Source organism: Pan paniscus, chromosome 4 (assembly GCF_029289425.2).
Source record: "Pan paniscus chromosome 4, NHGRI_mPanPan1-v2.0_pri, whole genome shotgun sequence".
Lineage (NCBI taxonomy): Eukaryota > Metazoa > Chordata > Mammalia > Primates > Hominidae > Pan > Pan paniscus.
Genome location: NC_073253.2, coordinates 168,450,140 through 168,472,416, shown reverse-complemented (window position 1 = coordinate 168,472,416; position 22,277 = coordinate 168,450,140). Strand labels below are relative to the sequence as shown.

The 22,277-nt window shown below is 49.4% G+C and overlaps 1 protein-coding gene and 1 long non-coding RNA gene across 2 annotated transcripts; one reads left to right on the top strand and one right to left on the bottom strand.

The window, feature by feature from the left end:
* Positions 1 to 3,115: 3,115 nt before the first annotated feature.
* Positions 3,116 to 8,619, bottom strand: LOC112439833 (uncharacterized). Its single transcript, XR_010112247.1, has 2 exons — positions 8,490 to 8,619; positions 3,116 to 3,428 (listed from the first exon to the last, which is right to left on the bottom strand). It is a non-coding gene; the product is annotated as an uncharacterized LOC112439833 (long non-coding RNA).
* Positions 8,620 to 9,016: 397 nt separating this feature from the next.
* Positions 9,017 to 21,165, top strand: STC2 (stanniocalcin 2). Its single transcript, XM_003814004.5, has 4 exons — positions 9,017 to 10,198; positions 12,230 to 12,372; positions 14,809 to 15,020; positions 19,982 to 21,165. Exons 1-4 carry the CDS (start codon positions 10,048 to 10,050, stop codon positions 20,382 to 20,384), a joined length of 909 nt encoding a protein of 302 aa, XP_003814052.1. The 5' UTR covers positions 9,017 to 10,047; the 3' UTR covers positions 20,385 to 21,165.
* The last annotated feature ends 1,112 nt before the right edge of the window (positions 21,166 to 22,277 follow it).

The window sequence follows — 22,277 nt, the reverse complement described above, 5'->3', positions numbered from 1 at the left end:
TCTCTCCCTAGTTCTTCTGCCTTTCTCGAGGTTTCAAGATCTTAGGGAGAAAATATATACATACGCACATATATATGGCTTAGCTTTTATATATATATATATATACATACACGTGCAAACTAAGCTCAGTTTGATCAGCATCAAAATGAAAGTGTTTTGCAACATGATTCGTCATCCTTATTGTTCACTGGTAAAGGTGGAGAAAATGGGTCATGACTTCTAAAACCATAATAAAATACAAAGATCTGGGGATTTGAATACCCAGGTTCAAATTTGGACTTAGAGCCTTCCAGCTGTGTGAGCCTCAGACAAGAATCTCTGTGCTCGAGGTTTTAATCTGTAAAATGGGAATAATCATTCTACTCCCTTCCAAGGCTGTAGAGAGGTCTAAAGGGGCCATGTCTACAGAAGCACTTTTAACCTATAAATAATCTCCGCATAAAGCAGTATGGAATGAGGAAGTGCTACAAGAGTAAGGAGGATCTGAATTGTCCATTGTACATCCCACCTGGATGGCCTGCTCATCCCTTGCTTTCCACACCTTCCTCTGCAAACTGGGCTCCCCCTCTCTGAGTCCCAGTTCCGCAAACGGAACTAGGGGCCTTTTGTCATCCAACACACACACACACAACCACACACACACAGGCGCACATACACACATTTAAAGCTGTGTGTCAACCATTGTAGTGGGTGCTGGGGATTGGACGCTGAACATGGCAGGCAACGTCCTCTCCATCAGGGAATTTATCATTCATTTTGGGTAGGAGAAGGAATAAGGCAAGAAATCATTAAAACAAATAAATAAACAAGATAATAACTGGGCGAGACCTCTGATTTGCAGGAACAGCCTACATTAAGACCCTAAAGCAGGGGGAAAAGCTTGGCTAATTTGCAGTAAAGAAAAAAGGCACCAGGGCCGGGCACAGTGACTCACGCCTATAATCCCAGCACTTTGGGAGGCCGAGGCGGGCGGATCACGAGGTCAGGAGATTGAGACTATCCTAGCTAACATGGTGAAACCCCATCTCTACTAAAAATACAAAAAATTAGCCGGGTGTGGTGGCGGGCGCCTGTAGTCCCAGCTACTCTGGAGGCTGAGGCAGGAGAATGGTGTTAACCCGGGAGGCGGAGCTTGCAGTGAGCCGAGATCACGCCACTGCACTCCAGCCTGGGCGACAGAGCAAGACTCCATCTCAAAAAAAAAAAAAATTTAAAAAAATGCAACGTTAGCCAGGCGTGGTGGTGCATGCCTGTAATCCCAGCTACTCAGGAGGCTGAGGCAGGAGAATCGCTTGAACCCGGGAGGCAGAGGTTGTAGTGAGCCAAGATCACACCACTGCACTCCAGCCTGGGCAACAAGAGCGAAACTCCATCTCAAAAAAAAGAAAAAAAAACGGCGCCAGAAGGGAATGAGGAAATGAGAGAGTAGGTTCCATGAGATCTGCACACCAGCAGGGCCAGATCTCCCAGGGCCTTCCATGTGGACAGGAGTGGATTTTATTCCAAGGAGGCCTCTGGAGTTAAGCAAGTGAGAGGTATGATTTGGTTTGGGGGCTTTTCGTTTGGTGATTTGGGGTTTTTTTTTTTAATCATTATTAATCTGGCTACATATGATGCAGAGAATTTGGATTGGAGAGAGTATTGGCAAGTGAAAGTGGACACAAGAAACCAGCTGGTTAACCCGGCAGTGGTTCAAGACGGAGTTAACTGAGGCTTGGAGGGTGGAAATGGGAAGCGGAAAACAGCAAGAATTGATGGTGAGTTTCATGCCGAGGTGTGAAGGAAAGGAGGATACCAAACATCACTCCTGGGGTCTTTGCTGGAGATGGGGGATGGCGAAGGAGGGGTGGGAAAGGTGTTATAGGACAGGAGGGAGGGAAAGGTGACAAGGGGATAGTCAAAGAGAGGCTTTAAACTGCCATCGTTTTTCTCACTTACGCTTTCTGTGCGAAACTTGGTTATCATGCCAGTTTGTCCCTACACGCTCCTCAAAATCACCTCTTCCTTCCCATTTCCAATTTACCACCTGACTTCTCAATGGGTCCCTGACTCAGGGGTCTCCCCTCCAATCCATCTGCAGTTCCCACGTCCTCAGGACTTCCTGGAACAATGCACTCTCCTTTATTATTTAAGAGGTTTGCGCTGGGCTTTCTGTTACTTGCAGATGAAGCCAGATATACCAAGTCCTGGGGTCTAACCCCAGTCAAGGTTCCAACTGTGGGTCCTCTCCTCCCCCAAACACGGTCCCTCCTAGCCATGCTAAATCACCCAGCTTTTGCAACATGCTGCTTGCTCGCTCCTCTAGGCCTCTGCGTGTGTTGGTCCATCTGCCTGGATTCTTCTTTCTCCTCTTCTCCAGCCTCGAAATGCCACCCTCCAATTCTCCGGGATCCAATTTCTACTTTTTTAAGTGAGTATAAAAACTAACATTTTTCATCGTTGACACCTTTCACATGTCCCTCACCCATTCTCCTGGTTCATCTGTATCGTAACTCCTGCCATGTGATGCTATAAAAATTACTGCTTCCTCCCTCTGGATTGCTACCACAATAAGGGCAGCAACTGTGTCTATCTTTTCCGTTTCCCAGGATGCAACACCTAATCTAGTATACAGACATGCACAAGAGTTTGTTGAATGAATGAATATACGTCAGAGTGGGTTAGATTCTAAAATCTTCAAAGTGAAAATCTTCTGTGGTCAAAATTCATCTTAAAACATCTGTAAAATATTCATTAAGATATAATGTCCATGAGATATTCTATCAGTCCTGTATAGTAATTCTTATCACCACCAGAATTTGAGAAGAACTGAGTTACACCAAAGAAAGGAATAAACAGAGAGGCTGTGTGATGATGTCCCACATTCAAACCACCCATCTTTAAAGTAATCATCAATCAATGGTGGGCCTGTGTAAGAAAGGGCTGGGAATGGATGGAGACCTCTACAGTGACTCCCATTTGCTAAAGGAGTTTACTTCATTTCTGTTTTAATATTTTACCCCTAAACTCTTAGCCCCCATGTAGCAGGAAAATGTCATCATCATCTTTTACCATCAGGGTCCAATGGATCCTTTCTGTGTTTATGAATAAATCTACAGAAGTAAGACTAAAAGGATCATTTTTTAAAACTTTATTAGAGACGTTAGTAATAGCAAATTTTCACAGCATATTTTCCTGGTTTTGAGTGTAGATAGGCCCAAAATGAGCAATGTCCTCTGAATGCAACTAACTGCTCACCAGCTGTCATGCATAAGCCTGGGACAGACCCATCTTATAAACACCAAGTCCTGATTTCAAGGAAATCTCTGATAAGTTCTAGCTCATCATTACTTCTGGTTCTTCTTCCACTTGCATCATAAAACTTATTACCTTTGAAACCTTTGACAGTTCATAATTTTGTTCAGGAGAAGATGGTCATCTTCTTTTCTCTGTAATTGAAAAGCATTTTTATTTTTAAATTTATAAACACCAATTAGAATGTTTAGTCCAGTGATTTTTTCTTTCCTTTCTATACCACCTATTTCTTTTCAATCATCTTTGTACTCACCTTTGATCTAACTTCATCATTTGTCCCCTTCAAACTGTATCAAGAAAATTTCAATAAACAAACATAAAAAGTAAAAAAAAAAAAAAATTGGCCCCCATTCTTTTAGCAAAACAGGATGCTCCAAGTTTTTGCGGCAAAATATAGTGTGATGAAATCATTCCTGTTGAATGACTAACAGGATGAGAATATCATATTTTTTGTTATCCTTAGAAATATATTGTTTACTCGTGAATCCTTAAATCTGAGGAAATTAATCTAGGTTATTATCATGTAGGACTCATAGTCTGAGACTTTGCTTATACAGTTCAGTCAGTTTCACCATTATCGAGTCTTCCATAGTGCTGTCTCTTTGCATTCATCTTCTGATTTGACTAATAACTGTACAACATTTTCCTCTGTCACTTTGCTTCTCTTTACAGTTTGTGCAGAAAAATGAAAAATATAGCTGAATTTACAACTATATTTGATAAAAGTAAGAAGAAGAAGACTACAAAGATGGTATCCTCTGTCTTCTTTTATACTTTCTCGAGAAATGATGTAATACTTCGGGCAATGTGATCAAAAACCTGAAGGATGATACAACAGTGATAATTTGTTTCATTCTTGCATCATCCTTCTAGGTGATTCCATGATTCTCCCATTTCTTATTGGTGTTTTTTTTTTACCATAATTGGCAATAATTGATGAGTAATGATGAAATAATTTCTAGGGTGATAAAATGGAAGATGTTTAAAGATATAAGAAAATTAAGATCTCTAAGATCCTATAATACATCATCAATTTATAAATTATTTCAATAGTCATATGGTAACTTCAAGACAGAATGAGTTTTATTCTATTTTTGTTAAAAACTAGATGTTATCTTTTATCTTCAGAAGACTTCTGAAAACAAACAAAAGTCATGAAATACCAATCCTTACAAATTGTTAGAATTTCTCAGGAAAAAAAAAAAAAAACCTTCAAAATCTAAAATTGGGTCCAATGGACCCTGATAACATACTGAAAGTTAAATCACATTAATAGATTTGGTCGTTTCCTGAAGCTTTCAAAATGTGGCTCCCTAGAAAACTGCCCCACAAAAAGATTCTTCCTTCAGCCACTTGACATCCAACCATTCTCCAACCAAAGTTAAAACCCACCCAGAGAGAGCTCTATCATACTATTCCAGCATCACAATGCCTGCCTCTGGGCCCAACCAGTACTCTCCATGGAAGCCAGGCAGCCCCTTGCCTGGGATACGTTCTCCTGGAGTTTGTCTCAAGATACAACAAGGAAGCAAAAATTATGACCCATGTAAAACAGAGAGGCCTTCTGGGATACCATTCAGGCTTCAGAGAAAGGCGTTAACTCAGACTACAGTCAGATGCCCAGTGTTTACTACTTTATATTCCTTCCAGTAAATGGGTTTATTGTGTTCCTACTCTCTTGGGGGTTTTTTTAATGCTTTTTTCCTTTTGTATTTCCAGTCAATCCATGAATGGTTTGACTATTGATCTGTGACAGAGAGGAAATGCCCAGTTCACAAAAGCATTGTGTTCCCACACTTCCAAAGTTGATTGTTTGGGGAACTCAGAATATATTTTCTTCCAAGAAACAATATTATACATGATAGGTTTACAGGCCAGCACCACAAAATCCTTCTTAACTAATTGTGTTGTTGGTCACTGCACTTTTATGGTATAAATTAGTAGAATATAATTTGGTTATAGTATTAAGAATAAACAAACCCAAATATTGAAGATATAATCTCCTTTATCCCGAATTATATTTAATGAAATAACCAGTTTAATGAAAAAAAGATAAGAGCAAAGATAGAGGCTTTTTTTTTTTTTTTTTTTTGAGACAGGGTCTTGCTCTGTCACCCAGGCTGGAGTACAGTGGTGCAATCATAGCTCACTGCAGCCTCAACCTCCTGGACTCAAGCCATTCTCCCAGAACTTCAGTCTCCCGAGCAGCTGCGATTACAAGCACACACCACCACGTCCGGCTAATGTTTGTATTTTCTGTAGAGACGGGGTCTTGCCATGTTGCCCAGGTTGGTCTCGAATTCCCGGGATCAAGCAATCTACCCACCTCAGCCGCCCAAAGTGCTGGGAGATGGAGGCTTTTAAGGGAGAGACCTCTGCTTGCAAGATAATTTGGGAGGCCTGATAGCAGCAGTTTGTTATTTTTTTCTGTCCGGTTTCACCTTAATACCTTTTTTCATTTTCCTTCATACAGGTATGATGCACAGGAGCCAGGATTAGGGTAAATTTGAGACTCACAAAGGAAAACAGCAAAGGATAGGGGAGCAAGAGGGAAAATAAGTGTGAAAGAGATCTCTTTGATGGGGGGATTAAGGCATGTTATTGCGAGGAGATTGGCTAAATCTGCATTAATTGATTTGCTAAGAAAAGGAAAGGAAACTGGGGAGAAGGCTGGAGACCCAATATCAGAACTTTCCAGGCAGGCAGAGTCGTGAGGACTGTGTAGCCAGACAGTTCCCTCTCTGACCATAAGGTGGTGCCATCAGCCCAGACAGTCGGCCCCAAGGGGGCGGGGCGTGCAGTGGGCGGAGCTCCCCACGTGTAAGCCATGTTCTCCACTCAGGTTCCGGAACTCAGAAAGCCTGGACCAGGCAGCACGTGTCAACTTGCACATCACTGACTCAGCACCCACGAACTATGCCCATCCGCTAAAGCCCCTTCGGCTCACACTCGAGCAAGAACACGTCTGTCTTGCTGGGCATCGAGACGCACGTGAAGATTCCAACTAATTCCTTCCCACTCCTCTCCTCTTTCTCCACAATGGCAGCTCTGGGCCCCTGAGCATTTCCTAATTCCTAAAGAGAACCTAGTCTAAAGCGCCCTACAGTCTCATCCTTAAATACCGTCAGATCTTCCGTGAGGAGCACAGATTTGTCACAAGGGGCCCAGCCTTGACAACATGCCCTGGCCGACTTCCCCAGTTTGATGTCCCACTTTCACACCTAACTGGGCAACCCCTATTCCTGATACAAATCCCACCGGATCCTCTCCATGCACTTAGCCCTGCTGGTCCTCCCACCTCCCATGCCCACTTTTTTCCTTGCCTCTACTTGTCACTATCCTCCCCCATCCTTCATGGTCTAACCCAAATATCCCCTCCCCCAAAACCTGCCACTCAGTGTTGACCGCATGTAACTAGCAAAGTGGATTTAGACAGGAAAACATGGGCTCCAGGCGTCAACCACAGAAGGCCCTGGATGACACAAGGTAGGTCATGTCTGCCTCTTCGTGGCTGTGTGTGCGTTAAATTGAGGAGGAGGGCCCATCCAGACAGGTGCTGCTGAACCTCAGGGCAGCAGCAGCTGGTCCATCCAGGAGACCTCCCAGGCCTCAGTTCCCATCTAGGGAGGGCCCTAGGTCTGGAGGGACACCAAAGGCATGAGTGTGGTGTGTAGTGCGGTGTCATGTTCGCTATATAATAGTAATAATGATTATTATTACTGTCCCCTGCCCCACCCTCATCAGCCACAGTCTGCCAAACTTGGCCTCAGTTATAGAGCTAAAGGAATCAGCCAGAGAGAGGGGGAGTCAATCACAACAAAGTCACCAGTCTGAGCCCCCATCCCACTTCTACCCCTGCGGCCTAGACTGGCCGTTTCAGCAAACTGCCTAGTGATTCTGCAAGGGAATTTTCACAGCCCTGGCGGGTCGGACTCAGATGGACATTCTTATCTGGATGCTTTGGACTTGGCTAAGTGGCCCAGAGATAAACCCTTAAGAACTAGTGCCTGTGCTTACGCCACCTCCAATTCTAGCTACTATGTGTTCTTTTGGTTCTAAAGGGGCAGTTGGCTCAGGTGAAAACCAGGAATGTCCCTTGGAAGGCAGGAGCAAACAGCCTCAGGACAAACTTTGAAACTATGTAGGTCCTCTGAGGGCAGCCCCAGGGGCCCCATGGTAGCAAAAGGTAGGCCTAGCCAAAGGCTGGGCAAAGCAGGAGCAGGGAGAGCTCCATCCCCCTGGCCGTCGCTCCAGGTATCCTGGGAGGCCTCTGCCCAGCACACTAAGTGTCTGCATCTGGCAAAAGAGGGCTTGCTCCTGCCCCATGGAGCTCTCTCCTATTTCTGCTTCTCAAAAAAAAAACAGGTGACCAGATGCCTTCTTAATGTCAATATTGCTCATGTTCTCTCCTACAAAAGAGGCCACATAGAAAGAAAGTCTACCCAGCTGTACCATAAGCAGGAGTGGGACCAAATGGCTACTTGTTCTCAGGAAATTCAGAGCCTTAAAGAGTTAGTTAGGAGAGGCCAGAATGCCGCTGTGTTGTTTGTTTGCTTTGTTTTTAAGGATCTACAGGAGGTAGTTTTCCATAAACTAGGAAGCTAAGTTAACTATGCAAACCCAAGCAGGGTGGGCAATGTGAACCGGCCGTTTTAATGTATTTGTACCCGCACGTCCTTGCACAAAAGATCCAAGGCTGCGCGGAGTAATTGCTATTAGAATAGTGGGCACGGTCCCTACCGCCGCAGGTTCGGACCTTCAAAGTGACAATTTATGGATGCTCCCTGGCGCTCCAGCGCAGGGGAAGCCCACTCTGAAGACGCCCTCCCCACCCCCTCCTCTCCTTCCTTCCGACTCAGGAGAGCTCGACACGCCGGATGGCTGCGGCCAGCCGTGGCCATCCTGGCCCCCCGCCTCCGCCTTCCCCACGCCCGCGTGCAGCCGGGACACGGGAAAGGAAAGCTTTGGAAGTCAAGCGCCGGCCAAAAGATAACCTGCCCGCGTGTCTCCTCGCCCCCTCCCCCAGCCGTGTCACATGGCGGCCCCAACCAGGCGGGCAGTGCGCCCCGCCGCGGAGACCCAGGGCCGCGTCGCCTGGGCAGTGGGTGATGAAACTTCCCAGGCGCATTACCGCAGAGGGCGCGGGCGGGGCGCGGGGCGGGGGTGGGGGATCGAGAGCTGGTACCCGGGCTCACCTGTTCTCCAGGAGGAGGGTGGGGACGGGGGGAGGGGCGAGTGCGCGCCAACGCCGGGTGCGTGCCCTGGGGCGCTCGGGCGCGGCGCTCGTGTCCCCGCCCTCCCCCAGCCCTGCGAGCCCCCCGAGCTGCGCCGTGGGGTGACGGGACCGAGAGCAGTTCCTGTCCCCGGCCCCGGCGCGGGGGAGACGTGAGCGTGCACACGTACACACACAGCAGGGGAAGAGGCGCTCCAAGCGGCGCCCAACTTTCTCCTTCCCTCCACGGGCCGGGTGAGAAAGTAGCCGGGGGCTATCCCGACCCGGCGGTTCTTGGGGAGGGGGCCGAACAAGAAAAGGGAGGAGATGGAGATAATTTCCCCGGATTTAGCTTTTTTGTCTTTGTTTTTGTTCTCACCACTTCCATCGGATGACTGGAGAGTAAAAGGGAACCCGGAGCGGGGTGGCGAGCAGCGCTTTGAGAAAATGCAGGAGTGTGTTTGGAGACGCGTAAAGTTGCCTTTCAAGCTCTGGCCTCCGGGCACGCGATGCTCCGCGGCGGGCTGACTCAGGGCTGCCTTGGGCCTCCCTGCCACCCTCCTGGAAATGATGCAAGTCCTGACTGTCACCTGGATCCCTGCAGCCCAGCCTGGAATGCGTCTGGATTAGGGGAAAGACGAGAAACGACACTCCAGGTGTTGCACGGCCCACCAAAGCGGGAAGATAGGGCAGTTGCTCAGACCAAATACTGTATCTAGTGCTTCTGCTCCTATCTTCAATCGTGGGGTTCTTTTTAATGCAAAGTGTCACAAGGCCAGGAATTCCCATGTGTGCTCAGTTGGCCCACAGCATCATTGTGCCTAGGAAACTGCTTCAATTTATCAAGTCCTCTGGGCTGGGAATCTCACTGAATTCCAAACGGCGGAAAGAGGAAACTTTCCCAACCCGATGTGGGTGTGACGCGAGGCAGGGGCCCCAGGGACACTGTCCCAGAGCACACCGTCCCCCTTTAACAGCAACTGGAGCTTGGATTCGCTCTTATATTCTACAGTCCTTTCGACCATTGCCCTGGAGCACCCGCACACGCGCACGCATCTCCGGCAGCGCTCACACACACTCATACACACGCACGCAAACGCGTGGCCGCCGCCAGGTCGGCAACTTTGTCCGGCGCTCCCAGCGGCGCTCGGCTTCCTCCTGTAGTAGTTGAGCGCAGGCCCCGCCTCCCGGCCGTGTTGTCAAAAGGGCCGGGGTCTCGGATTGGTCCAGCCGCCGGGACAACACCTGCTCGACTCCTTCATTCAAGTGACACCAGAGCTTCCAGGGATATTTGAGGCACCATCCCTGCCATTGCCGGGCACTCGCGGCGCTGCTAACGGCCTGGTCACATGCTCTCCGGAGAGCTACGGGAGGGCGCTGGGTAACCTCTATCCGAGCCGCGGCCGCGAGGAGGAGGGAAAAGGCGAGCAAAAAGGAAGAGTGGGAGGAGGAGGGGAAGCGGCGAAGGAGGAAGAGGAGGAGGAGGAAGAGGGGAGCACAAAGGATCCAGGTCTCCCGACGGGAGGTTAATACCAAGAACCATGTGTGCCGAGCGGCTGGGCCAGTTCATGACCCTGGCTTTGGTGTTGGCCACCTTTGACCCGGCGCGGGGGACCGACGCCACCAACCCACCCGAGGGTCCCCAAGACAGGAGCTCCCAGCAGAAAGGCCGCCTGTCCCTGCAGAATACAGGTAAGTGCATGTGCCCCCGCAGCCGGGAGCTACTGGGAGAGGACACCGTGCACCCACGCGGCGCGCCCCAGGCGTTTCGCCGGGAGCCAGGCGCCCACCCAGGGCCACGCAAACTCTTGGGATGGCACGGGACGTGCAAAGGGAAGCGCGAGGCAAGGCGAGGTCCGCGCCGGGCTCCGAGGGCCCGGAATCTGCACGTGCTAGCAGGGTGATGAAATGGCTGGGGCAGGACTTGTTGCTGTCCTCCCCAGGGTCGAGGGGAAATGAAGCAGCGTCTGACGCTGCCAGCGCCAGCCCCCGCCCCCGAATCCCGGGTCCGGTGCAAAGCGCGCTTCATCCCTGCCGGCACGCGGGAGGCCCAGAGGGTCCCCGGAGCTGGGCTGCGCCCTGCGCCCGGAGAACTTCTCTTCCTGGCCTGCCGGCCTCAGTAAGGGTGCCGCGTCTTCCCCCTCCTCAAAAGATGCCCGACATCCCAGAACTTTGCCGGCGAGACAAATGGCATTGCGAACTTTCCCCCTGGGGGCACTGCTTTCGGAAGGGAGCGTGAGGGCAGCGCAAAGCGTACCTCCGCGGTGCTGCCGCCATCCCCAGCTCCTGGCCAGGTCAGCAAGCCAAGAAATGGTGACACGACCCGAACCGTGCGCCTCCTCTGCTCTACCGGCTCTTGGCTCACCAGCAAGCTGCAAAGCAGAGCCAGGCGTGCAGGGCACGGGGCTGGCCCTTTTCCCAGCTCGGAAAGAGAAAGAAAATCTGCCTACAGCTCCTTCGCTCCACGACCCCTCCCCCGACTTTGGGGGGCCGTGTGAACGCGGCAGCGGCGGCGTGCGTGCGCTCACCGCACGAGCTGGAATGCACGAGTGCCCATTAGGGACGCCCCAAGTGAGTGAATCGCGGCCCTGTGCGGTCCTGCCCCGGCGGCGCGTGGGGTCTTACGGATCCTGTCGCCTCCACATGCTGGGGCCGGCACCCCACCACCCCGAGACCCTCGCCCATCCTCCCCCTCCTCTGGCGCTTCCTCTGAGAACTGAACCTGATTCTCGGTGGTTGGTGACCCTCAACAATACACGCCCCTCATTCTCTGGCTAGATTTAATCTGATGCGGGTTATCTGCTCCGACCCCGCCCGTCTTCCAAAATATACTTTTCTGATGTAATTTTGTGGTTGATTTAAATCAGAGACTTGGGTAGTGGAAAGGGAGGGAAGAGGCTTTGCACGCTGCAGCCTGACAGTTAACTCCCTCCGTCTGCCCCTTCCGAGAGAGGACTGGGGGCCACATTCGGTGAAGGGCTGCAAGCTTCCTCCCGGGCTGCGGGAATTCTAGGGGATTGGGTGATACCTCACCGGGATCCCTAATTAAAAGGAGCCTGCAACCTCTGATAGTGGCGTTTCTGAAGGCTCGCCCCCAGCTGACTCCACTCCTAAGCCTGCTCGCCAACCGCAGCTTCCCTAGCTGGTATTTTAATGCGAAGGGTTGGGAGGCACTGCCTTAATAGGAATTTTGTTTTGATTTTTAGGTGTTGAATCATAAAGCTGAATTGAAACTGCTTTTTAGATGCTGTCATTTGGGGGTCAGGAAGCAAATGGCTGTGATTTAATAGCAGCAACTTCTACAGATCAAGTAGAGAAGGGTACTTCATTGATGAAGTACAGTCTTCGACTCAAAATTTTATTTTTGTCTGTGGGTTTAAAAAGCGGAAATATATTTTGCTCTCAAACTAAGTATTCCCACAAATACTTTAATAAAATGGAAAGGATGAAAAGGAGGAATGCTCAGACCAGCCTTCTGGTTGTAATTTTTGTAATTTTTCGGCTCTTTTCTACAAATATTTACAAATAGAGATATTTTTCATGAGTAGATTAAAGGATGAAATTTTGTTTCCCAGGCTTTTTAGGTCCTGAAATAGTCATCACTAACTCTTTTTTCCTCCTTAAATTTTCCTTTAGTTGTTAACTTTTATTTCAAATGACCTCTCTGCATTGCCCAGCATGGGTTAGAGTTTTGTATATATTTGTATGTGATTTTCCTTTTAGCGGAGATCCAGCACTGTTTGGTCAACGCTGGCGACGTGGGGTGTGGCGTGTTTGAATGTTTCGAGAACAACTCTTGTGAGATTCGGGGCTTACATGGGATTTGCATGACTTTTCTGCACAACGCTGGAAAATTTGATGCCCAGGTAAAAATCCATCCAGAGCATGAAGAATGTTTGGGGTGAGCGTACATGATTGAAACGTTCATTGGAAAGCCCTGTTAACCAACTTCCTTTGCTGTTCCTTGTGGTGTGTTTTAGTGCTTGCAAGCGACAGTCTAGGTATAAAACATTATGCCAGTGTCTCCCTTCTGCACTCATAAGCTGTGTCTACACAGGCAGGGTGGACTGGAGACCAATGTCATAATAAACGATAAACACCTTGTAAGGGGACACGCTGTGTCTGGCCACCCAGAACTCAGTCTCCAAAGCCCACTGCATGAGAGGCAGGGGCAGGAACCCCCAATTATACATTTCAGAAGTCATTTCACCTACTAGGAAAATGAGACACAAAGTATGTAGAAATCCGTCATGTGGTGTGTGGGCAGCCAACCCGAATAACTCAGGACCTCCAAAAGAGCAGACTTCTATTCCTCCTGAGTAGCAGATCTTTCTCTCCCAAGCTGACCAGTCGAAACCCTGATTGAGTCCTTCAGTTCCACGCTTTCCTTTTGCTCTATATAATAAATATAGTCAGGGCCTGACCCACTTCGGTTATCCCAGGGTCCCAAGGGGAACGCGGAGTTGCTGCTCAGGGCAAGGCAGGAACACAACAAGCAACATATGGCTCCAGTGCCAACAACGCAAATACATTTTTGGATGGCATGTGGCATCAGACTCACCTTCTTCGTGTTCTCCCTGGCCACTTATATGCCCTGTTGAAACGCCCTGTTACTATATCTCAGAAACGTCTCTCCTGCTTCATTGGAGAGCAATGCCAACATTTGGAGGTGGCCATCAGCTTAGGTGAGATTTATGGATGTCACCAGTCCCCATCCACTGACATATAATAGTGAGCCTGACAAAGCAGTGCCTGGGAACAAGGAGGGGAGGCGAAGACGGGGCCGGCAGCCTAAACTGCAGAGGATGTGCGGTGTGGCCAGAGGGGAAACTGAAACCAGGGAAGGAAAGAGGTAGAACTTTGAACTCCTGGAGGCTCCCTAATAAAGCATCACTCTGGATTAACGGGAATTAGGAAACGTAATAGGAAATCCGGAGGAAAGACGTGTATTTAAGGGCAATCCCACAGGATGTCAGGGAAGAATACCAAGAACAGATTGCCACAGCCCTCGCATAAATTCATCTTCCTCTTTTTTTCTCAACCAACAGGAATATGTTCTCAAGTTAGAGACATCCCTTTCAAGTTGATGCTCAGCACATAACTGCTTAATAAACGGGCACACCCTGCCCTCCATTCTGTTTGGCTCTGGCTGGAGAGTCAAAAGAGAGGGGGCCATGGGGAGGCCGCGCGGGCCACATGGTTTTTCAGAGATCAGACGCTATCTGTAGACATTTCTATGGCTGCTAAAGACAAAACCAAAATAAATGTGCTGGCTGGCTTCCCACTTCCAACCTAAACCCATTTACTTTCTCAACTCAGTGACTTCCGGGCCTGTCTAAAAACAGAGGGGTGACCTCTCCGACGACAGCTAGTTTCTATAGTAATGTGGGGTGCGGGGATTCCTGCGTAGGCATCCCACAATCCCTCCGGGCTGCACGAGGTTGATAAGGGAGCAGCACCGAGCTCGCCTCCACACCCCCAACAGCTGTCTCCTTTCTAGGATAAGCACAATCAAACGGGGTTGCCAGGAAAGAGAACTGCAGGCCAGATGTATGCCTGGCTGCCTTCGCCACTCGGAGGCAGGGAGCGTGGGGGAGGGGCCGCCAGTGCGGCAGTTCAGACTCCAGATGCTGCCAGGCAGGGTGCCAGGCCGGCCTTTTAGAGGCAATAATCCGAACAGTTTAAAGGAGTAGAGTCATTTTCAAAAAGGAAAAGAACGCTCTTCCTGGTAGGGTAGGAGGAGACAAGGGTATGGATTTGGGGCGTGGGAGGCACGGAGGGAGAAAGGGAGGTACAATCAGCAATCAATCTTGGTGTCGCCCCTGGAATCAAGGGAAAAAGGAAACGTGTGAGATTTGGACATGCAGGCACCTTCCACTTAGGGAAAACTGCTTGTGAGAACCGTGAGGGATTTATGGATTTGTGTCTGGCCAAATTCCCTTTGTGTTCCAGAAAAGTTGCCACCACACAACCAACACAGGGCTACCTGAGGGACACATAGCCACGGAAGCCCCCGTTGGAGGGAAACTCACAGAGTAGCCAGGGAGGAAGGAGGGAGACGTGTTAGTCTACAGAATGAACATCCCTTGTTGCCCAGTGCTGGGGGTGTCATGTCACTCTGGACGTGCCTCTGGATGTGGCATTGCCTGTCACCTGGGAGGACGTCGGTCTCTGGTGGGGCCTTGGGGCTCTGATGTCAGAAATATCCTGTGTAAGCCCAAGAAGGGCTGAAATGTCCAAGCATGTAACGAGGTCTCCTGCTTTCTGCCCCTCTCTCCCTTCCCCGGCCTGTGTGTTCTCAGGGCAAGTCATTCATCAAAGACGCCTTGAAATGTAAGGCCCACGCTCTGCGGCACAGGTTCGGCTGCATAAGCCGGAAGTGCCCGGCCATCAGGGAAATGGTGTCCCAGTTGCAGCGGGAATGCTACCTCAAGCACGACCTGTGCGCGGCTGCCCAGGAGAACACCCGGGTGATAGTGGAGATGATCCATTTCAAGGACTTGCTGCTGCACGAGTGAGTACTGCCCCGCAGAGGGCCTGGGGTGAAGGGGCCACCCAGCAAGGACGGCAATGTGTATGGGAGGAGAGCCACGTTGCTTCTAGAGGCTGAATGCCTGTCAAATGGAGAAGGCTTCCATTTACTTCAGAAAGCTACACTGACTCTCCTAAAAGGCCCCTTTCCTGCTGGCTTTTAGGAAAAGAGAGAATTCCCTCATCAGTCTCAAAATCACAAGCAACAGAAATGGGAAATCGTTTTACTAAGAATGAAATGTGTCGATTCAATAATACTCTTCATCTTCCCCTTAGCCAAGAACCCACTAGCTCTCAGAATATTCTGCGTAGCTGTAGAGGTGTCCTTACAGACAGCAAATTGCTAATAACATTTGTTGAATATTTACTAAGCGCCAGGCACTGGGCTAAGGGCTCCTTGTGAATTTTTCACTTGATCCTCACCACAGCCCTTGTCACCTCCATTTGACAGATGAGAAAACTGAGACTCACTAAGGCAGAGCTCACACAGCTAGTGACAGGCAAAGCCAGGCTTGGGACCTGGCTCCAGTCTGCTGAGCAGTCTGCCTCCAGAACCTATACTCTTAAATCCCGAAAACAGAGCTATAGATGCTTTTCCTGCCTCCTTAAACTTTCCTTTCCCGTAGAAGGTTCGGTTTACCTTCTTTCATACATTAGTGCCCTCTCAGAGGAAATGCAAAACAAATGCCAAAAACTTTAATCAGCTAAACGCTTCTATGCCAAAACAAGGAAATGTGAACTTACTTATTTCAAGACTTGAAATTCAATGATAAATTCAGGATGCATCATTCCTTACAAAATATTTCAGCTACAGGATCCTAAATTTTGCAGCATGGTAAAGCATGTTGGTACACAATTCATCCTAACAGGAGGCAGGGCCAGGAGCCCCTGAAGATTTTTTTTTTAAATATTGACAATGGCTCTTTCCTAAGAGACACAGGGCAGAAAGAAAGCCACTAGCCAACCAGTTCAGTACAAGTCATTACCAGTTTGATGGCACTGTTGGTCTCTCCACGGTGACTCATTGAGCCAAATCGGTATAATTTTATGAACTCTTGATCCTCAGTTTGTGCCACAACCTTCTTCCAGTTATGTCCCTACCACACCAACACCACTTAGATGACAGAGAACAGCAAGCACCTCCTGTCTCTTTCCACTTGGTTATAAGGTCATAGGCATCTTGCAACACCCTTGCTACAGTGTTAGAATCATACAATTCATGGCGAAACTCTGCAGGAAGCTCTTGCCAAAAGCAAAATAATATTGCATTTTCCTTGAATTAGGCTAATGCCTTACAAAATATTTTTTATTCTTCAAATATTTTTAAGGGAACAATAGCAGCCACAGCATCATCAACAACAATGATAGCTGTCTTTTTTTATGTTTTTTTAATTTTGTTTTTTAATGGTCTAGGCCCTTGGCCAGGGCCTTTACATGGGTTATCTCATTTATCTTTCCCAAAGATGCTACAAGATAGAAATTACTATGCCCAAGAGGAGGAAAGTGAAGCTAAGAGATTAGAGAACTCGGACTGAGGTTTGATTCCTGCTTTTAAGCTTTGGAATTGCTGGTATACATGACTGAAGCCAGTCGTCAGGAATAGACTTCAAACCTGCTCCCAGCCTATTATCTCCCTGCTAGACCTGAAAGGGCTCACAGCTCCCCACATGTGGTGGGCTTCTTGTCCTTTTATCAAATATATCCCCATTACACAAGGAGAACACTCTAAAATTCCCTTCCTTCAGGTGCCTCTGGAAGAGACAAATGCCCCATGGCTAGGAAACACCGTGAGCTTCACTCGCCTCTAGCCCTGTCCCCCATTAGAGAGAGTTTGCTGGCCTCAGGAATGGGTGGGGAATGGGGCCCATTCCTAGTTTATAAGGCTATAATGCATGCCTGGAGCACAGGAATTCTATCTTTCTTGGAGAAAAGTATTCTTTGGGAAAACTGAAGGTTGGAAGTCCCACCCCCTCCCCTTAATTTAAGAAGAAGGTAAAGCTCTCTGGCGTTCTAGTGTCTCCTTCTTGGGAATGTGGCCCTCGGGGCCATGGTCTCCTCACACCATTCAGAATGAGCCTATGACCCCCCACCCCAGCCTGCTCTGGAAATGCAGGCAGCCCATATAAGAAGCCTGGTCACATGCTGTTCCTCTTGCTTCCCCCTAAGTCAGCATCTCTAGGCAGGGGTCTCCCCTAACTCCAGCTTCCCAAAAGCCCCCATTACCTTTCCTTCTGAAGTCATGATGTGGCCGTGCATCGACTTGTACTTCTAGCTGAACTGCCTGTTTTTTAGTTTTTTTTTTCCCAACTGTCTTAACTGATTAAAGTATCCTATCAGTCCCCAAATATCAAGAAGCCCATTTCCAAATGTGTGGCATTGGTCAAAAAAAAAAAAGAGAGAACTGAATTTGCTTTTCACTTTAGAGATGAGGAAATCACAGTCACCCCAGAATCTGCACCACCCCCATTCTTCAACCCAACCCCCATCCACACCAGAACACTCACCCCCAGTTAATGCTGCTCTTTTCAAGCTCTTCCTCTCCGCTCCCCTCACCCCTTCCTGCCCGCCCCACTTTCTGCACAGCATCTGTCTCCCCCTAGCTGCCGCCTGCCTGGTTTTACCCCCACTCGCCATGTCACTGGGTGCTGGCAGGCTCCAGGCACATCCCCCTCCAAGTATTTTTTAAAATCCTTTAGGCTTGCTGACACACAGTTGAACGAGCTGGACTTTGTCATTAGACACGGGCTGAGCTTGCAGCCTCAGAAGGCACCAGGCCAGCTCGGAACACGGCTTGGATTAACTTGGTTCGGCACACACACCCCTCCCCGCGGTTCACAGCTTCCTCCTGGAGAGAGAGAGGGCCAAGGGCAGAGGACAGCATGGGCTCATCCAGCCTTCTGGGATCCAGATCCGCCTTGGGCTTCTGGGGGCTCATCTGGCAGACAGAACGCCCTGGCCGGGAAGGCGAAAGAGAGACAGTCTGCATATTCCCAAGACAGCCCTCCCCTTACTCTGGGGAAAGGAGCTTGAAGACAGCATCCAGTTAGTATCTCAGAAAGACAGACCCTCACCCCTGCAGTGTGCTCACCTAGCCCTGGTGCCGCGGCAGGCACAGTCAGGTGCTAAAATCCTGTTGCTGCTTTAGCAGACACACTCGGTGAACTTGAGCTCCGGAGGCAGTTTCTAGTTTTCAAAAAATAGAAGGAAACAAGCATGCGTGGAGCATTTCCCTCATATTGCCTCCTGCATGCCCACCTGCCCACCTCAGGGCAGTCCAAGGGACAGGGTTAGGTTGTCTTGCGCTGTCAGGGGCCTGCCTTAGGGGGTTTAAAGCCCTTTGCCCAGCGGCCATGCACAGACTTGCTGACTCCAAAGTCATCAAGCAGACCCTAAACAGCAGCTTGATCTCTCTCAGCCAGAGCATTCCTCCTCTCTGCTCTGCTCTCAGCCAAGCCCTGGGCCCTGAAGCCCAGAAGCTTCCAAGAGCCACCTTCTCCCTGCTTTTCTCAGTTTTTGCATCCATGAGGTGAGGACAGTTCACTCAATTCCAACTTGAGGAATAATTAATAAAAAGGCAGTAAACTACTTCACACATCTCAAAACACAGTCTGCTCTTTCCACATAGCAACAACTGCCAACTTGCAAAGAAAAGGCTCCATGGGCTGTAACGCAGCCTCTCTGGTGGCCCAGACTTAGGGAGGACAAATCAGATTGCTCCTTGTTATGAATGACCTCACATTCCAGGGTGACTTCCCTGCTCAAGGTGATGGCCCAAAACTGCAATGCTTGTGGTCAGATAGATCAGAAACTTTGCCAGCAAGGACTGCCTAGGAATGCTGCTTAGCCATGTGAAACATTCTATACCCCCCTTGGGGGTTTTAAAGGCCAGTGAGAGGTTAAAATAAAAGCTCAGTGAGTGGCGCATGAGAGCCCATTGCTGGGGACACTCTTTACCAGATGGGCCCATAAATATAAAAAGCAGATGCTCCTGCCTTCTGCACACCTTGTCCACCCCCTGGAGTAAATTATTCCAGCGGTTTTCCTAAAGAACAACCCAAGACAACCGGAATGGCCTGAGGAACTGGCTCTGCCCTCCAGAACTAGGCGAGTTCATTGCACAGCGAGCTGTCTCTCAGTCCAAACACAGGGGCCCCTGACCGCCAGCCTTCAACTCCAAATCTAAGGAAGCCCAGACTGAAAGAATAAAGATGCTCAGATGGCCACACCTACTCCCCAGCCTCTGCTACTGAGAGAGGGAATCACTGCATGCACCGGCAATGACGCCCCAGGGACATGGTCTTCCTCCCTCCCACTTCAGCTCTTCCGTACTCCTCCAGATGCAGAGGAAATGCATCCAATAACTTCCAAAAACACCCTTCTTCATCAGAAGCCTAAACCCGGGGCAAACACAAACATGGGGAAAATGGTTTCTTGGGGGCTTCTCATAGAGGGCACATGGTCCTAAACCTTCATGGTTTCCTCTTCCCTACCAAAAAGAATCCTCTGTTTGAGAGTCTATGTAAGGCCCTGCACCATTTGCCTAATTATGATTCCACTGGACCCCAGAGCCATCTCCACTCTAGCTGAAACTCACCTAGTTAGTGTAGCCTAAAGGCACCCAGAGCTCTCCTGCCATTATTCACGCAGCCACCTGGATTTCTCACCATCCCCAGAGGGTCTTCCTTTTAGGGTCCTAAGCTCTTACCCTATGCACCTGTGAGCCTGGGACACAGTGGCCACCCAATAAGTGTTGGTTGAGGCCAGTACTCCATAGACTATGAGAAAAGGCTTGAAGTCATTTGAGAGAGATCTTCCACCGAACCCAAGACAAGCACTGGCCATGCCTCCTTCCCAGCATTGCCCCTGCCCTCTGTGGTCCATTCGGGACTTGCCCCATTGCCCAGCCTCTCTCTCTCTCTCTCCCTCTTTGCTTTCAATCTTTAGACCCTACGTGGACCTCGTGAACTTGCTGCTGACCTGTGGGGAGGAGGTGAAGGAGGCCATCACCCACAGCGTGCAGGTTCAGTGTGAGCAGAACTGGGGAAGCCTGTGCTCCATCTTGAGCTTCTGCACCTCGGCCATCCAGAGGCCTCCCACGGCGCCCCCCGAGCGCCAGTCCCAGGTGGACAGAACCAAGCTCTCCAGGGCCCACCACGGGGAAGCAGGACATCACCTCCCAGAGCCCAGCAGTAGGGAGACTGGCCGAGGTGCCAAGGGTGAGCGAGGTAGCAAGAGCCACCCAAACGCCCATGCCCGAGGCAGAGTCGGGGGCCTTGGGGCTCAGGGACCTTCCGGAAGCAGCGAGTGGGAGGACGAACAGTCTGAGTATTCTGATATCCGGAGGTGAAATGAAAGGCCTGGCCACGAAATCTTTCCTCCACGCCGTCCATTTTCTTATCTATGGACATTCCAAAACATTTACCATTAGAGAGGGGGATGTCACACGCAGGATTCTGTGGGGACTGTGGACTTCATCGAGGTGTGTGTTCACGGAACAGACAGGTGAGATGGAGACCCCTGGGGCCGTGGGGTCTCAGGGGTGCCTGGTGAATTCTGCACTTACACGTACTCAAGGGAGCGCGCCCGCGTTATCCTCGTACCTTTGTCTTCTTTCCATCTGTGGAGTCAGTGGGTGTCGGCCGCTCTGTTGTGGGGGAGGTGAACCAGGGAGGGGCAGGGTAAGGCAGGGCCCCCAGAGCTGGGCCACACAGTGGGTGCTGGGCCTCGCCCCGAAGCTTCTGGTGCAGCAGCCTCTGGTGCTGTCTCCGCGGAAGTCAGGGCGGCTGGATTCCAGGACAGGAGTGAATGTAAAAATAAATATCGCTTAGAATGCAGGAGAAGGGTGGAGAGGAGGCAGGGGCCGAGGGGGTGCTTGGTGCCAAACTGAAATTCAGTTTCTTGTGTGGGACCTTGCGGTTCAGAGCTCTTGGCGAGGGTGGAGGGAGGAGTGTCATTTCTATGTGTAATTTCTGAGCCATTGTACTGTCTGGGCTGGGGGGGGACACTGTCCAAGGGAGTGGCCCCTATGAGTTTATATTTTAACCACTGCTTCAAATCTCGATTTCACTTTTTTATTTATCCAGTTATATCTACATATCTGTCATCTAAATAAATGGCTTTCAAACAAAGCAACTGGGTCATTAAAACCAGCTCAAAGGGGGTTTAAAAAAAAAAACCAGCCCATCCTTTGAGGCTGATTTTTCTTTTTTTTTAAGTTCTATTTTAAAAGCTATCAAACAGCGACATAGCCATACATCTGACTGCCTGACATGGACTCCTGCCCACTTGGAGGAAACCTTATACCCAGAGGAAAATACACACCTGGGGAGTACATTTGACAAATTTCCCTTAGGATTTCGTTATCTCACCTTGACCCTCAGCCAAGATTGGTAAAGCTGCATCCTGGCAATTCCAGGAGACCCAGCTGGAAACCTGGCTTCTCCATGTGAGGGGATGGGAAAGGAAAGAAGAGAATGAAGACTACTTAGTAATTCCCATCAGGAAATGCTGACCTTTTACATAAAATCAAGGAGACTGCTGAAAATCTCTAAGGGACAGGATTTTCCAGATCCTAATTGGAAATTTAGCAATAAGGAGAGGAGTCCAAGGGGACAAATAAAGGCAGAGAGAAGAGGCAGAACTAAAAATACGAGGAAAGGAGAGTGAGGATTTTCATTAAAAGTCTCAGCAGTGGGTTTCTTGGGTTATTTAAAACATCACCTAAATAGGCCTTTTCTTCCTAATTGGCCATCAAATTAAAGCCTATCCTTTCTCAAGCAGGAGCTGGTATTGTAGGGAGTGGCCGGGTATTCTGGGCTGGGCTCTTCTGGAGTAGGGGTCAGCAAACATTGTCTGCAAAGGGCCAGATACTGAATCCAGTACTTTGAGTCTGACGAGCCGTGAGGTCTCTGTCGAAACTACTCAACTCTGCCGTCCTAGCACAAAAGCAGCCATAGACAACACACAAACGAGAGGGCTTGGCTCCCTTCCAGGAAGATTTATTTAACAGGCCCTCAGCTGAATTTCACTCACAGGACACAGTTTACTGATCTCTGTTCTAGTGAGTGGGTCAAAAAGCATATGCATCCTTATCCGTCAACTCATCAGCTCTTCCTCAAGGCAACCTGAGGCCAGACACCAAGAAACCAAGCGTATCGGCTCTAAAATGACTTGTTCCTGGGTAATGCCTTCAACCAACACACAGCTAGTATTTCTATGCCCCAAATCCAATCCCAGTCTT